The sequence below is a fragment of the Larus michahellis genome, chromosome 7, assembly GCF_964199755.1.
Source record: "Larus michahellis chromosome 7, bLarMic1.1, whole genome shotgun sequence".
NCBI classification, from domain to species: domain Eukaryota; kingdom Metazoa; phylum Chordata; class Aves; order Charadriiformes; family Laridae; genus Larus; species Larus michahellis.
Window position 1 is genome coordinate 35,579,829 of NC_133902.1, and position 17,252 is coordinate 35,597,080.

Genomic DNA, 17,252 nt, shown 5'->3' on the forward strand with positions numbered 1-17,252 from the left:
TTAATTTTTTAAAATAGCTTTAATGAATAAATGTAGTGATTCTTCAAAAAATTAAATTAACACAAACCAAGATTAATTTTACAGTGCAAGACTGAGCTCATTTGCATACAAAACTATTAATCTCAGCATTTTGATAGCTGAGCTGTTATACTGATTTTCTACAGTGATTCACTTCAACTTAACCAGTGTGCTAGCAGTGATTTCCCTACAGTAATGAAAATATTAAACATAAAAATTAGCTTCTGAACTTCTATTTAAATCAGAAGTAATCTATGTAGGGTTAAACATCATAAAGTAAAAAAAAAAAAGTAAAAAAACCCAACAATTCTGTTTTCACCACAATCATTTGGGGTGGCAGGTGAGGAGATACAAATATAAGTACACAGGAAGTTGTTCTAATAATTGGAATTCAATCAGTAGCTAGCTGAGAGCATGAAAGAGATTTTATTTCAATAATACCACGCAAAATACTTCAATAGACTTTCTAAAAAACAAGCTGTGCTAGCTTTTCATCAGAAACATCTCTTGTAGTTCTCAGATATTACGAAAATCAGTTCAACTAAGCTTGTTAAATATTTAAAACTTAGCATAAAAGCTAGAATGAACAGTTGAGAGTTGAGGTTTTTAAAATCCCTTGCTGTAACTTTCAGCTTTAGCTTAGCAAAAGCAATAGCTGCAGGCGTCCCCTCTAACTTCTGCACAGGCCCTGTTTGGCAATGTGTGGAATTTCTCACATACATCCTCTTTCCAGGGTCGAAGGAAGAGAACAGTTACAGCTTCTCCTCGCTTGTAGCCAGGCAGATTGAAAAGTTGCCAGTCACCACCTCACATCCTCATAAAGAAAAACAGGGACCTCTCAAAGTGCCCACAGGCTTGGGTGGAGCAGGTACCTGTACTGTTCTGGCGGCAATTAAACTAGACTAATCCTCCCTCAGTGTCAGTCTGTGTATGTAGCCCATTCTGTAAATCACTCCCATTAAAGTGACCTACATTAGCTTGACCAGGGTATAAAACCATTTTAGTGTTTGGCGTAAGTAGGCTGGGGGGAGGTAGCAGGTAATTAATAACCTTTCATCTGGCTCAGCTACAACTAGAAGAGCATGACTTCAATTTCTAACATACCAGCTCTTACCTTCACTTGTGGTGTCACCTTCTGCTCTGTGCAGAGCTAATAAACTAGCGAAATTCGGGCTTATTCTTTCTGAGAGGGATTATGCATGTCTGCTGCACAGCAAAAATCACAGAATTACATGCACTGAATTAACTGAGAAAAGGATTAGCTTTTAGCGTCTTTAAGTGCATCATTCCTAAAATGTTCAGGAATGACAGGGATCGAGGTACAACATAGGTGTATACGATTTGAACAAAGCTGGCACAATAGGCGCTAAAAGAAATTGAATCCTTTAATAAAAGAAGGATTTTGTACCTGAAATGTAATATTCATTCCCCTCTCTGTCTTCCCCAGAATGGTTTGACAGTTTGCCTTTGACTGATAAACAGCATCTGCTTACCTTATTTACGCTACAGTGTGACTTCCAGTTATTACATAAACGAGGCCAGAAGCACACCACAAATATAAAGGTATTTTCAAAAACTGTTAATTCCACTTTTTCGTAAATACTCCTGAGAAGGCAGTTTCTGTTGTCAAAGTAATAGAGGTGCCCTACTGAGAGCAAACTTTTAAAAAATCTGTTTATTAAAATAGTTTCCATTTACAGCTGTAACCTGACGTACCCCAGAGTCTGAGATCTTAACTAGGGCTAGAACAGTGATACTGCGTTTTGGTATTACCTACAGAAAGAAAAGCAAATGCAAGATAGCGTATCTTTACTGTACACAAGCCAACATTATTTGCTAATTCACAATGATCGTGGCAAGGTATGTTTTTCACATGTATTAAATATTCACATTACAACCAAAGAAATATGACTGATACCACATACCTGAGATACATTATACCAGTGGTAGCAGCTAGAATTTTGTTTTAATTGGGTTTTTTTGCCTTTTTTTTTTTTTTTATCCCTACAGACCTAAGTGTGATTTCTACAGCTGCAGAAAACCTTGATGTAGGCAAGGTGTGTAGGCAACATATCTAACTTTGCAAAATTAGGCTTCAGCATGCTTAAGATAAAAGAAGAGAAAGTGCCATACAGGTGCAAAGGTACAGCACTGAACTCCTCAGTATTTCTTGCATGAGTTTTTTATTAATATTCTATAATGAAAAAATGCTCTGGTGAGCTCTTTCAATAGTTCTTCTATTAAAACAATTTTGTAGTTACATGAATTAATACATTTCTCACCAGATACGAAAGAGATTATATTGGTCCCTATAAAACCTGAAATTAACTGCTCCGTTGATTTAGCTACTGAAAGGAGTCATAAATAGAAAGTGGAACAAATTAAGTGTGACCTTCTCGCTTAGAATTTAAAAGTGTGTACAGTTTGGGGATTTTCCTGGGTTTTGTTTGTGGGGTTTTTTTATTCCAAAAAAGAGTTACACCACTGTTACTCCACTTATTTTCACATATCAAATGTGGCTCAGCATCTTGGTGTAAGCCAGGTCTTTTAAATTCCCTTTACCGTCATACCTACTTCTTATGAACTGTTGAGGAAAACGCTATATACTGCGGAAAGTGGTCATGTCCTTTGGCTCACTGCTTGGCACGCACCAATCATCTGCTTCGTGGTTTGCTTTATAATGTTTCCAGGCTGCTTTGTTATATACAGGAAGTCTTTCAATTGATTCTGTTGATAAGGCCTGTAAGTGGAGAAGACCGTAGCTGACTATTCTTTTTAATCAAAGTTAACAGTAACAGAACAAGGAGTTCCATTAGCAGGTAGAGTTGTGCGTAAATTTAAAATGGTAAAGTGTTAAATCCTACCTTTATGTAAATAACTGCATCTGTACCATAGCCTTCTAAGGAATACAGTTTCAGGTCTCCTTGGAAGTACTGTGCATACAGGCGTGAAATAGGTAAGCCATAACCAAATCCAGCCTGATCCAGGAGAAAAAGTGCATTTTCATTAATTGCAGCAATCACTGGTGTTTTCTGTTTTAACTTAATAGGTAAGTAAGCATCATGTTTGACAGTAAGGGAAGGAGTTGAAATGTTAAACTATTATGCCCCGCAGAACTAATATACACCCCAGAAACTGAAGAATGCATGGATGATTGTGAGAAAACAGTTTTATTCCTTTGTCAGACAGGGCTGCTAGGTAACAATTCTTGTATTATGGGAGCTTTTTCAAGAAATGATAACACCATTAGAGAAAACCGTACTGAGTCTGTCTTATGCCTCATGGAGCTGCTAATCTTAAGAACACTGAGTACTTAAGTCAGATACGTTTCATCATCAGTATATATATAAAAAAGATCCAAGAAGCAGCATCTATGAATTCGTAGCTTACGCTAAAATTCTGTCAGGCCCTGTCTGCAGTAGCAGGACATAGCCCTGAAGTGTTAAGTATATATTTTTTTTAATCTATGACATTTTAGAGCTTATCTCTCAGTGAACATACACAGCACTTTTCTTGTAAAGATCTAGTGTTTAATGAGTTGCAGTCATCTAGATGGAGAACACTATATACATTTAAAAAAACCATACTGAATGATGCAATGTGAGAGAATGAATACAGGAAAGCTGTTCACAGCTTCTTACTGAGACTTAAGGCTTTATTTCTTGTGCATATATTAAGTTCTTAAAAGACCAAAGTAGATTTTTTATATGCCCTGTCACATCTGCATACCTTCATCCTTGCTGGGGGATGGTACAACTCACTAAACAGTACAAATGAAACCATGAACTTGGTCCGAAATCATGGCTGTAATTATTTTTCCTTTCATTCAGTGGCGTGGCCACAACAAGAATTCAGAGTCCTGTCCTTACTGCAGTGCACGCAGCATAGCTAAGTGTTCTGCTTGATGTAGCTGATCTTTTTATTTGGTAGACAAAAACAGAATCTTGAACAAGTTTAAATAATTTTTAGTATTTCAGAATTTTATGCAATTTTCCAGTTATTTCCAGAAAAATATGTGAGTTAAGTTATAAGATAGAAATGGTGATACTCTTTGTATCTATAAAATCAGTACTTCATAGCTTTGGCTGAGTGGTTTCTTTCGTGACAATTAAACATATCCAAGATGAGAAGGTATAAAAGATTTGCATACCAAAGGTGTAGCTCGTGACGTCTCAACACGTGGACGTGGTGCTGTTGAATACATGTAGTTAAACAGTCTGTCGATTTTCCTCATAGGAACACCTCCACCACGATCACTCATCTGGAACAAGAAGGAACACGTAGCATTATGTCCCTGAATACATTTTTATAAAAGACAGCTTCTCTCAAACAATGATCCAGAGAAAGTTCAGGTAAAGCACACTATGTAAGTTGTCCCTATTAAATTAACGAATTTTCTTAAATTCTCATCCCTCAGCTACAGCGATGATCAGAGAGAGAGGAATCATTTCCTTTCATCCCTTATCCAAACCGTTTAAATAAAATACTACCATAAGAAGTATTCATAATTTCTTGGAAGCGAGAAAGTTCTACTTAAATTGTGCATTGCTTTTATCTTGCTCATAACTTAATTTTGTCCAAAGGCAGCATCTATACCTTTTAGCAAATGCCAGGATCTGTGTATTTTTTTCTTTATTCCTTAGGAATACTGCCAGTTAAATGCAATCTGTTAAAACTATTACGGAAGGAGTAAGTCAGAAAAGTTTTTTTACTATGGTTTAGTTAGACCTATGAAAAAGCCAGTGCTTGTAGTTGGTTTCTGACATACAACATGGTTGTTGTACAGAAAAAGAAGAAATTACTCTGCAAACTGTACTTCAGGGAGGTTCGATTTGCATGGAATAAATAAAATACAATGCTTATTTCGCTTTAATCAGTTGTTTCACAACTGTACAGCTCTGTCATTGTCACACAGAAAATGCTGATATTACAATCGTATAAAGATGCTACTTCATTTTTAGTCATGGTTGCTTATAAGCTGGGCAAATCAGGAGTGTGACAATAGCAGAGAATTCTATTGCAGAGCCTTCAGTGTGACTGTGCAAACTCTATGCATTTCCTACTGAGGCAGTATGTGAAATTCCATAATGGTCTTGTTCCTTATATACTACATCATCAAATACAATCTATTGTTGGAACCTGATCACCAGCTAAAGTTACTAATATGCTCCCTATGACAAGGAAAAAAAAACAACAATCAAAATAACTTTCAAAAGAATGGAAAAAGTGGGTACCTTCACAGTTAAATCCTCATTTCCCAACGTGACGTGTACATGAATTGGCGGATAAATGCATCGATCAGCGTTATGTTCCATGGTGGCTCTCATTGCATTCTGCAATTTTCAAGTACAACTTAAATCCCGTTCTTACCACTTCGGTATATTATCTTAAAACATCAATTTAGGAAAGTTATTTTTATCACATATTTCAAAATCAGGATAAATGTATATGGGTTTAGAATAGGGATTTTTAGTATTTCCAGTATATTCAGTATCAGTATTTATATTAGACTACGCAGACTTCAAATATTTATTTTTTGAGAACAAACAGTATTTTAATGTGCAGTTTTATTTGTTCATAGTTTATTTATAATGCATAGTACATGCAATATGACACAAGGATCAAGAAAAAGTCTAGGACTAGAACTTGAGGAAAGCTCTATAAGACCCGTTACACATTATACCAGGTTTGAAGATGTCCCCAAAATTGTGTATCATCTTATTCTCACTCGCTTTTATTAAGTAATGTCTTTATACATTTTAAGATATTTTTACAAAGCTGTCTACTCCGAAGATGTCAGACGTATTCAGTGGCTAGGCAAAGGAGATACATCTTCCAAAGCTGTTGGTTTTCCATGCAGTTACTGTTTGTCTAAAGAGTACAATTTAGGTATCTTCCTGCAGTCAAATAGCGACAGGTTTGCACTTGCAAAAACATGCTGCTACCTAGAATTGGTTCAAAAGGCAAACAAATACAATCTCACTAAACAAAGGTGTATAAAAGAATTGTGTAATGGTAAGTGCACAGACCTTGAAAAGCTCGAAAACCATGTGATAGAGATGTGATGGCACATACACCACTTGCATGGGCTGTCCTGTTGATTTAGCTGGAGAAGAGAGAGTGTAAATGATTAAATAGCAAACTCAGTATCTTTTATTCATTCCTGCAGTAATTCAAAATGTACTTTCGTGTTGTTGAGAGAATTTACAAGAGAAGGAAAGTTTGAACAGAAATCTCCTCTGAGAAGTTGTATGTTAATGTGTAAGTCATACTCAAGTTTTTCAAAGGTGCTTGCTGCTTTAGAAATTAATCTTAAAACCCACTGTGGCATCACTGGTTAGGGCACATAGTAATTGCTGTCTAATATCTATGAGGAGTTTATCATGAAGATAGGATTAGGATCTTCAGGTGGTGGGAGAACAAGAAACAGTGAGTTAAAGATGAAGTAAGAGAGGTCCAGACTGGATAGAGACAAAAACATTTTCACCATGACAATTAAACATTGAAACAGCCTGCCCAGAGATGCTACGTAGTTGTCATCCTTGGAGGATTTGTAAGACCAAACTGGATAAAATCCCGAGCAACCTGGTCTGACCTCATGGCTGTCCCTGCTTGAAGCATGACGTCAGGCTACAAACCTCCTGAGGTCCCTCCCAACCTGAATTATCTTACAGTCCTGCAATGCACCAAATAGTAACTACAGCACAGCTTATTCTTGGATTTATTTAGAAATGAGCTGATTTCTAACAAGAAACCTTAACAAAAATTATATAGGCAATTCTGTCTATAAAACTGGTATAGTTTTCAAACTTTTTTTAAAGAATAAATTATAGAAAATATATCATGGGAACGTGTTCATTATATCAAAAATTAAGGAAAGGTTGTTCTTAAGGTTCTTTGAGTTCAACAAATTAATAATTTCGCACCAGACTGTGTTAGTGACCAGTGCAGTGCTTTATGAACACCAATGTTGAAGATTAGTGATGTCAAAATATCTAGAACAAATTACCCACCCAGTAAAAATAAAAGAGGGGCAGGAGGAAAAAATAAAAATCACACTCTGAAATATGTCGGGTTCTCCTCCTCAGGGTAACCACTTCCCTCCATGCCTCCACGCCCAGATCCCATATCTATGGTTTAATTAATGGTCTCCACTCTCAGCCGTGGGCAAGGAATGTGCTTTTGGCCTGGATCAGGTTTAACTCACCTTCACAATCCATTGAGCAAAGGTCACTCCTTTATAAAAACTTTATAAAAACTGAACTATTTTAGTTTCTCCAAAGATGGAGAGAGGTAAACCTTTTAACCTAGATACAGAATGCCAGGTTTTGTACAGCAGGAAGGAAAGATACGGAATGTGTAGTCAAGGCCACACTTTCTTTGCCTTTAGCTTCATAGGCCAAGTTACTGTGGCTGCACTTTGGCTTTCACAATTACTTGTAGAAGCAATTCTGATTGCTTGTTTTTGTAGGTCTGTCTGAACTTGGCATTTGGTGTCTTTAAAAGTATGCCAGTGAGTTGTGTCCGAAAGGCTCTTTAGCATTCAGCAGGACTATGAGGACAACAGCTGACCTCTCCATTCATAGCAACACAGCTGTAAACTGTTTTTTCAAGTCACAACCAAGGGGTTCAAATAACTTTTACCACAACTTGAGTGTACTATATTGATCTACAACTACAAGAGCATAATAGCTGAATAAGCAAGAGAAATAAGAACTGAATGTTTAATATGAATCTTAGAAGTGCCACAAGAAGTGCAGAGAGGGTGAGATGCAATAGACAGTGTAGGGTAAAGACATACAAGAAACCTTAGGGAGGGAAGGAGGCTGCTAGAATCTGTTATATCAATACTGCCAAAAACTTTTCTACTGGTTTCAGTTTTCTAATTAAAGGGGGGAATAGAGAAAGCCTTCTGCCAAATTTAAAACCAAAAAAAACCACCCCAAATAATTATTTATCACAGTAGATAGAGAGAACACGTTAACTATATGAAAAGCAGGAGAACATTTCACCACCAGCTACTTTAGAAGGAGTCATCACTAAATTCAAGAGTGCCTCATCCCATATTCGCTTACCATTCAGCTCTTCAAGGATGAGTTCGGGAGAGCTCATGTAATATAAATCACAAAGACTCTTGGCACTTTCATAGCCATCTATAATAAAAACACAGAAAGTTAGATTTCCTCCTCCACTTTTTTTTTTCCCCTTTTCAGTTCGCCAAAAAGAAAAACAAAAATTGAAAACACTGTGCACTGTCAGGGAGATTTTGTATTTTCTCATAAAAACTGGGTTTATAGGGAAAAGTGACAAAACTGTATTACACTTTAAATGAAACTTTGGCTCCAGGTAGGGAAGAACAAAACATGAATATCAATACGTGTATTGGCTCTCGGTATAGACATTCCTGTAAGTTTTCAGGATTCTTGTTCTTATCTGATGAATTTACCTTTAATAACTTCAACAACATTGCAGGTAGGATCAATGCTTCCAATATGTTTTGGATGAGCTGGATTAATTTTCCCACCAAACAGTAACGCTGCCAAAAAAGAAAATTCTATTTAATACCCAATATAATTTTACATTTTTAGATGGTGTCTTCAGTTTTGCTAAACAGAAATTTATAGGCAATATATAATTCCAATCTTCACCATACTTGAAAACCTACTACTAATAAATATTTTAAGAATTGTATCAAGAATGAGTTTATAAATAGCAAGGCAAATGGCGTACTCCTAAGAAGGACTTAAGTACATATTAAGCACTTGAAAATAAAGGAAAATATACCGACATAATACAGGTGTCATTTCCCCTCCTTTCAACAATAGCACTTACAGTGTTGATTAAGGAGCATTCTAATTGAAATGCGACTCATGTAGAAACGGTCTAAAAAATACTGCACATTCTGTGAGGTCACTGGATCAATGCCAAAGCTTTCCTTGTACTCTATTACTCCTTGAGCCATCGTAGGAATTACATCATTGTGTCGATTCCGGATTTTTATCACAGTATCTGTAAAACTAAAATTAACACATTTTTAGTATTTCACTTTCAAGTGAATTTAATACTATGGCAAACAGAGTATCTGCCTACAAACGTGAAGACAGTTATGTACAGAAATATCACAGGTCTGCCTACAGCAATAAGAAGATAGGTCAGTCTTTACAGCATATTTCAAGCGACTAGCATTGAAACAATCGGTAATCAACCACTATTGATTATTTATAAAATTATTATTAATTATCTTTATTACTGCCAAGAAAAAGAGAAAACTGTGCCAACCACTTTCATACAGATCATCCCATGCCTGTCAAAAGGCAGTTATGCTCAGCCAAACCTACTCTACAGGTGAAAAGTTCCATACATCTGTTCCAACATTACAAATAAGGAACTGGTAAACATTTCATCAAGTTTTAACATATTCATAGCTTCTTCAGTGTAACAAAAAAAGCCTTGACCAGGATGCTACAGCATAAAAGTGCTTTGTTTCATGTTTTAATGTACCCTCCTTTTAGGGACATGGGGTTGCGTTACTGCGATTCTTAAAGATTACAGATAGATGAAATTTTTCTTAAGCTATTGTTCTCTTGCTAGTCCTTCTACGTAATATTAACAGAATATCAACAGATGTGACAGCAAATCCTTACCTATGAACAGCCCCTGAATCTTCTGAGCTTTTGTCCTTAAAGTCAAGGATCTCCTGAAGGCTTTGGACATACCTTTAAACGAAAGAAACATGAAAAAGACCAATTCTAATGTGCCTCCCCAGATACCTTTGGTTAGCAATTTATGGTCTTCCAAGGTTGGTTGTTTCCAAATCATTGTATTTGATATATCCCACTGTCATAACCCCTGTGAATTTTGTTAGATCCTTTTGAATCTATTCATAATGTTTCATTCCAAAATCTCCAGAGCAATGAATTCCCCAATTTAATTAGAATGCATAAAAGATCTTCCTTGTGTTTTAAACCCAGTAGGTGATCACTTATTTGCAGCCCCAGTGAGTTCCTGTTATTAGAAAATCTTCCCAGCTTGTTCACGATTTAAGTATTTCTGCCATCTCTTTCCTTAGATGTGTATTTTCCAAGCTGAAGAATTCTATTTGGTTTCTCCTCACGTAGAAATTGTTCCAACCCTCTGATTATCCCTCTTGGTCTTTTCTGTTCAGGATGGAGCAACTGAAAGTGCACGCAATTCAGAGGAATAACGGGCTAACACAGTGGTACAATTATATTCCTCCCCATTTGTTACTTAGTTCCTAACACTATTTGCCTTCTTGCCCATCAAATGACATATTCAGAAAAATATCCCCAGTAGCATCAAAATTTCTTTTTCCATTGTAAGCACGCAAGGATACAGGGAGAGGAGGTTCCTCTCTGTGCTCTACTTTGCATTTGGCCAAGTGGAATTAATTTCCCATTTGATCAATGTCATTTAGTATCATGAGAATTTAAGCATTCCTGTTTCATTAAGAGCCTTCATCTTGATTGATAGCTCTTTTTATATTCAGTCATCTAATCAATCCCACTTACTCACTGGCAGATTCTCCGTTCTCTTTAAAAGCCTTTCCAGATAGCCACGTGCCTTTAGCAGTTGCCAAGCAATCTCTCTGTTTTGCTTTCACCATACAAAGTTTATGCTTATGTGTAAGTTCCTTACTTGAAAGCAAATTTAACTTTTCAAAGGATGTCTTTTTTATTTTATTAGCCTCATGTTCTTTCTGTTATTTTACGTATTTTGGCTTTGGGAGCTTCCTATTGCTCTTTCTTCATATTTTCTACACCTTTACTCTCAGTCTGCAATAACCTGTCTTTTAAATGGTTTCTACTATATTTTGCAAGCATTTTGTGCATTTGCCTGCTTCTGTTGGTTTCTTCAACTAACTTCTTCATTTTAGCTAAGCCTCCTGTCAACCATTGTTCTGGTGTATTTTTGGTTTTACTGAATTCTCATACGTGACTATTTGCAATATTTAATCATTTTTAATTCCCTTGTGAGTTCTCTAATTGCGCCTAGAGGTTTTTTCCAAGTCTGTAAGGTTAGTTTCTGATTTATGTCACATTGGGGTATTTAGTCTAAATAAGTGATGTTCATGCAACAAGCACATGAAATGTTCTTTCTATAGAAAAGAATGAGTTCCTCCAACTTGTGTACATGCAGAAGGTCACCCTTAAAGGTACGAAATGACGCTGTTCTTACCAGCTCTGCACCAGCTGAACTGAAGGTGTTCTTAGGAGGTTGTCTGGAAGCAGGCTTATTTCCTTCATTATGTTTGCCAATCTCACAGGCAACTCCTGTCGCAGAAACATAAATGAAGTCTTTTCACAAGCATTTTCAGATCCTAAGACCAAAATAAATATATGACAACATCAGAATAAAGTCAGTACTTATGGTACAGAACTACACATACTCTTACTTTCTTGCATAAGAGGTCTGTGGTTTTGCTTTAAAGTTGACTTGGCAAGTCTGGTAAGCCAATGTTTCTTTCATGGCAGAGGCCCATTTATATTTCAAAATGTAAACTCATATTGAAACCTACCATCCCTGTTGCAGTAACAAGAATCTTCAATACATAAAGAGTAACTAGTGCAATAGTTGCAAACACATAGCATTCAACTTTAAATATTGCTTCTATCCATGCAAATTGTTCACTTTATTTGCAGCAAACATCAACTGTAACTTGCACTGATCAAACAGTATGTCATTCCGAGCATGTCCGAGAGGCAAATGAAACCAGCACAAGAACCTATAGGAAGGATGCCTGAGAAAGTATCATGGTCCCATACGGCCTGCTTGATCACTGATCTTACTGAATTACCATAACTCATATTGGAACACTTTCAGAAAGTAAATTCTGTAATATTTATCTCATTTTCAGCTAGATCTGTTGTAGTTTAAATTCACTGTCTCAGAGGAACAGAAGACAGATGAATGAACTCACATGAATACTGAGAGAGAAATGAAAGTAGGACAGCTGCTGTGCTTAGTCATTACGGTAGTAGTTCTCCCATACATTTACTTTTTAAAATTTTTACATTTTTAAAAGCTAGAAGTTAAATTACTGCACTTGTTGATAACTGGCGTGTCCTTTTATAAGGACAGGTGTCATCTGTGTGGGTGGCAATTAAATGTGGTTATTAATATCAAGACCTAAATTTATTCCCACAATGCTCTTTTTACCAGGTGAGAAAGGAGGGTGGGCAGTAGGGAAGAGGCTAAGAAATGATGTACTTTATCCTCGGCCAGACTTCTTTCTAGACTTCAAGAGTGTCATGTGAACAGCATCTGAACTTCCTAACCTGTTCATCTGCTCCAGTGAGTACATACCTCAGGCTTGGTGTTTCACAACAGCTAACTCCTAAAAATTAACTCTGGTGTTTCTGCTCAGTTCACTCCTTCCATTTGGCAAGGGGGAGTTTGGGAAGAAGATTAAAGGAAGGGACGTGGAAAAAGAGGACGCTAGAAGTGTCTTAAACATGAAAAGTCTTCACCAAATCGAAATGGAGTAGTTTAGTTTAATGTATCCAGACTCTGGTAAGTCATAAATTACACTGATAAGAGAATGCCAGTTAACTTAATAAAAAAATGAACAGCTTACAAGGAATTCCTCCCCAGTGACACTTACCAGTATTGTGCATTGTCTACATACCTCTGCCCAGAAACCTTTCATTCTTCTCCCTAGTGAGATTGTGTTTCAGGCATGACTGTTACTGGCCTTTCCCTTTTCTCAGGTAAAATTCCATAAACAAGTCAGACTGAAGGTATTAGAATGTAAAGATAATCTTCAAATGCCTCATATACTCAGCAAATGACATTCCACCAATTAATTTTTTATCTGGAGGCCTCCGTATTTGACCAAGCCTGGGTCAAATTAGGGTAAGCAAGACTTCAGTGAATGGGCAAATGACTTTGTTTCCCTGTGCAGCTATGGTTGATCTAGGCAAAGGATGGATAAAACTCCTACATAAAATACTATGCGCTTATAACCCAAGATATGACTGATGTGTATGATCCAGACCTATATTTGCTTACGGAATATTTCATTTGCTAGATGAAAACCTGAAGGAACTAGAAGCAGACTTTTTTTTTTTAAAGTTAGTATTACTAGATTTTATGATTTCCTCTTTGGCTGCTCTCACTCTAGAGAAAGGAGACAAAAAAACCCCCACTGAAAACACTATCGTATTATAATAGCTACAGAATGTCTTACGGACAAATACTGTCTCAGTGTTGCACTCTACTCTTTTTGCCTTTATTATTAGTTTTTACTATCAGTTATTAAAACCTTAAGCAAAAGAGAGGGGGAAAAAGAAATTTTTCAATATTACCTTACCTTATGTTCAGGTACTAACAGCAAAAAAGTAGCCTAACTTTTGGTGAGGAAATACTGTGCCTCGAAAACAAACACTGATATTAAGGTAAACATTAGTTTGTTGGTATTTTAGTGGCAAAATAGTGCAGGTCAAAACAAACTCTGAATTGCAAGATTCTTTGCATAAAAGCATGGTAGCAACAGAACATATGGTGGGGTTCCTGTACAAACCTGGGGTTTTAAATAACTGGATACATTTTATTGAAATGTATGAAACATTGAGTAGATGGAGGAAGTGACAGTGGATGGTTAAGAAAAACTTTTCTTTGGAACTCTTCCTCCTTATACGAAGTCTGGGGTCAGTTCTCAGTTGCGTTTTACTTACAAAAACGTAAAAAGCAATACCACTATTAACTAGTTAAATGCTTATATACAACATTTATGTAAACATTTATGCACATGAGAGTGACTTGGGTAGAGAAACAGAATGTATTATGCTCCATCCCCAGGCTTTGAAAGGGTTTCTCGGTGTGATTTACAAGACCCTCCTCTGTGTAGTCTTTGCTTTGAAGCCGAACAGAACAATTCCTGCGATCCCTTTTGTTTCCAAGCAGTCAGCCAAACCCGGCCGCCCTGCCAGTGGCTTTGGTGCGGAGCACAGGACCGAGGGAGTATCCTGTTACCGATTTACTCATTTTGAAGGCTAGATTCCCAGTCCTCCGGCATGGCTCTTGGTGTTTGCGTCCTGCTCCTCCTCTCGCACATCTTCTAAAGCAACGACATTCGGGTAAGGTGTTTTTGCAGGGCACAGACATGGGGCTGAGGGGGAGCGATGGCCGTTTCAGCTCCTCGGGGCCGGCTGAGGTTAAGCGTTTCTCCCGTCGGCTATGCCTCAGCAGGCTGCGTGCTGCCAGCTTGCAAGAGGATTGACAGCTCGCACCTTTCCGACAACAGCACCGGTTGTCAGAACCGTCCCCGCCCTCCCCCGACACCGCAGGCTTTGCAGAACAAAACAAACTACTTCTGTGATGCCAAACACACGGGGAGTTTTTTTCGGCTGAATTTCAACCTTGCCACAGTTCCCGTCTCCGGGGAAGGAGCCGATCGGGCTGCCCTTCTCCCGGAAGGAAGCAGAGCGTTTTTCTGCCGAAAGGGACTGCGTTAAGAAGTGGTAAGCAACAGCGGGGGAGCGCGGCAGCGCTAACACGGGGAAGGGGGGGAGAAAAGCTCATGGCCGCGCCGGAGCCGCCCCGCTCCTCACAAGCGCCTGCGGGCAGGGCGGCGGGGGCGGCAGGGACTCACCGAAGTCCAGGAACTGCTTCATGGAGAGCGGCGAAGGGGAGAAGCGGGAGTAGAAGTCCACCTGCTGCGGGATGCTGACTGGGGAGGCGCTGCCCGCGGATGCGCCGCGCAGCAGGGCGCGCAGCAGCCTCATGGCCGCGGCCCTCGTCGTCCCCCCGCTCCTCAGCTCGCCTCAGCCCGGCCCGGTCCGGCCGCCATTTCCCGCCACGCCAGCTCCCCCGGCCCCTGCCCAGGCCGCGGCCTCCTTCGCCGCGCGGCCGGGAGGAGGTGCCCGAAGGGGTGGGTGTCTCCTCCCGTCCCAGCCCCACGCAGCGGCGACGGGGCGGAGGAGAGGGCGGCTCCGAAGGAGAGGGGCGGGGGGTGCCCGGAGCAGCCCGGCCCCCGCCGGCGGGGTCGGAGCCCCTGAGGCGGCCCCTCCGCTGCCACTATGCCACGGGTGCCCGCTCGCTTCCCGGAGGAGCCCAGCCTCGGACAGGTACGGTGGTGTCGCTTACGGGGGGTGGTGTTCGCTAGCCCGCGGGGCGGGAAGCCGTGAGGGGAGCGGGGGCAGCGGTGGGTGTGAGGGGGCGGGCGGCGGTGGCTGGGACGGCAGGGGCCCTGCCGCGGGCGGCGTGTGTGCTCCGGCAGCGAGGCCGAAAGGTGCCCCCGCATCGGTGTTGGCACTGCGGCGGGGAAGGGCGGCCTGGGGTCGGCCCGCTCGGTGAACAGCGCGCTTGCCCTCGCCGCGGTCCCCGTCTGGGTCCGGGCCAGGCGGGCGGAGGCCTGTAAGGAGCGGGGGCCCCCTCCGGTGAGACCCCCCCCGGAGTACTGCGTCCGGCTCTGGGGTCCCCAACAGCAGAAGGACATGGGCCTGGTGGAGCGGGTCCAGAGGAGGGGCACAAAGATGCTCAGAGGGCTGGAGCACCTCTCCTGCGAGGACAGGCTGAGAGAGTTGGGGTTGTTCAGCCTGGAGAAGAGAAGGCTCCGGGGAGACCTTATTGTGGCCTACCAGTACCTGCAGGGGGCCTGCAGGAAAGCTGAAGAGGGACTTTTTACAAGGGCATGTAGTGATAGGACGAGGGGTAATGGCTTCAAACTGAAAGAGGGGAGGTTTAGATTGGATATTAGAAAGAAATTCTTTACTGTGAGGGTGGTGAGACACTGGAACAGGTTGCCTGGGGAGGTTGTGGCTGCCCCATCCCTGGAGGTGTCCCTGCCCAGGGCAGGGGAGGGTGGAACTAGATGATCTTTAAGGTCCCTTCCAACCTAAACCATTCCATGATGGCAGTGGGGACTTGGCTGCTTGGCTGTGGGGCTAAAACGGGAGGTAGCAGAAACCTACAGAAGCACTGGCTTTATTAGCACAGCTGCTGGCTGGTGTGTGGGCAGAGCCTCACCTGGGGGGCTTAAACTGTGATTTAACAGCTGTGGGCCTTCGTACTAGTGCACCTTGTCTCTCCTCAGCTGTGTGATGATCTGGAAAGGGGCACTACGGCCTCTACCAGCTCTTCGTGCCCTGCCCTGTGTCACGGTGTGCAAAGGAGAAAAACTGAAGGCAGGGATAGTTTGTTTCAGCGCTCAGGAAAAAGGAGAGGAAAAAGTAGGGCTTCTGTCTTTACAGATATACTCGCAATCGGTCAGCAATGAACACAATACATGTCTTTATTGGTTTAAAAAGTACTTGGACCGTATGTCACACTAAATCACTTTACTGGCTGTTAGAATGCTAATGCAACACGTGAAGTACCAAACAGTAGTATTTAATAGTTTCTTGTCCTACTCAGGTAGAAGTATCCGGAACATTAACAAAAAATGCAGTTAAGAGTGATTATAAGCTTTTCTGATAAATTTACTGCAGTGTAGATGTTGAATCCTGTAATTCAAGATTGTATACAATACAGTGCAATAGTGGATCTGGCCCTGTATCATTTGCTTCTTTTGTCGTGGATATTTATATTTGCCTGATGCATTTATCTTATGAAATCAACTCTTGAATATTGCTTGATTTCCTTTAAACATGCCTTGTGCCTGTGACTTGTCCATGACCTGATGGCAGGGATGGAGATCCAATGGCGTCTGCTAGAGCAGAAACCATTTTGTTATTTCTATCACATTAATCCATTCAATGCTTTGTTGGATTGCATGGAGCCTCCTATTAGAGAGATGAAGATACCATAATGAATTAAGGGCTTTTTTTTTTTGATGTTGCATTGAAATACAGAAAACGTTGATTCAGTCTGCCTCCAGAGGCAATTTTCTGAGCAGTAACAGCACCAATAATACATAAAACCAAAGTGGTAGTTCAGGATTAGACTGCTTCATCTGGTTTGTACCTCCATCTTGTGCCAAAAAACGAATGGCTTTTTGTGTTCTGGCCAGGGAGTGGTGGCTAATGAGGCAAACTAACGGCTTGTCTGTCTTTGCAGTTCTTCTACAAATACAGGTTGCTGGCAGTTTTTGCTTTCTCACTACTTGTAGGCCTCTCCCCGAGAAGCACCAAATAGTAGCTCATGCTACTCAATTTTGTAATACTTTGGGAGTCCCACTTATGAATTGGCGTGCTTAAAACCAATTTATAATGGCCTCTCAGTTGTGAGTCGGTACTACTTTAAAGCAGTGCTTACAAGCAGTAAATTGGGTATTT

General features: G+C 40.3%; 1 protein-coding gene and 1 long non-coding RNA gene across 6 annotated transcripts in view; one reads left to right on the plus strand and one right to left on the minus strand.

The window, feature by feature from the left end:
• On the minus strand, positions 1–15,137 carry PDK1 (pyruvate dehydrogenase kinase 1). Of its 2 annotated transcripts, none has more exons than XM_074594125.1 (11): positions 14,630–15,137; positions 11,215–11,356; positions 9,663–9,734; positions 8,851–9,035; positions 8,465–8,554; positions 8,094–8,171; positions 6,048–6,124; positions 5,253–5,351; positions 4,169–4,279; positions 2,883–2,996; positions 1–2,758 (listed from the first exon to the last, which is right to left on the minus strand). In XM_074594125.1, exons 1-11 carry the CDS (start codon positions 14,760–14,762, stop codon positions 2,618–2,620), a joined length of 1,242 nt encoding a protein of 413 aa, XP_074450226.1. In that variant the 5' UTR covers positions 14,763–15,137; the 3' UTR covers positions 1–2,617. The 2 variants fall into 2 exon arrangements, with proteins under 2 accessions (XP_074450226.1, XP_074450227.1); XM_074594126.1 differs by having other exon boundaries at positions 11,215–11,309; positions 14,630–14,856.
• The window catches only part of LOC141746169 (uncharacterized), a 24,375-nt gene continuing 22,094 nt past the window's right edge, over positions 14,972–17,252 (plus strand). For 3 of the 4 annotated variants that reach the window (XR_012588252.1, XR_012588251.1, XR_012588253.1), the window contains exon 1: positions 14,972–15,104. This is a non-coding gene — a long non-coding RNA (uncharacterized LOC141746169). The remainder of the gene's footprint in view (positions 15,105–17,252) is intronic. The other variant, XR_012588254.1, reaches the window with a different exon arrangement.

Bases quoted from the DNA above. Each gene is read 5' to 3' on its own strand.
- PDK1 (XM_074594125.1), bottom strand. From the start codon at position 14,762: ATGAGGCTGCTGCGCGCCCTGCTGCGCGGCGCATCCGCGGGCAGCGCC. The intron at 2,997-4,168 runs GTATGCAAATCT...CTCCTGGATCAG, and splicing joins CGTCACGAGCTACACCTTTG to GCTGGATTTGGTTATGGCTT. The intron at 2,759-2,882 runs GTAGGATTTAAC...CTCCACTTACAG, and splicing joins ATGCAGTTATTTACATAAAG to GCCTTATCAACAGAATCAAT.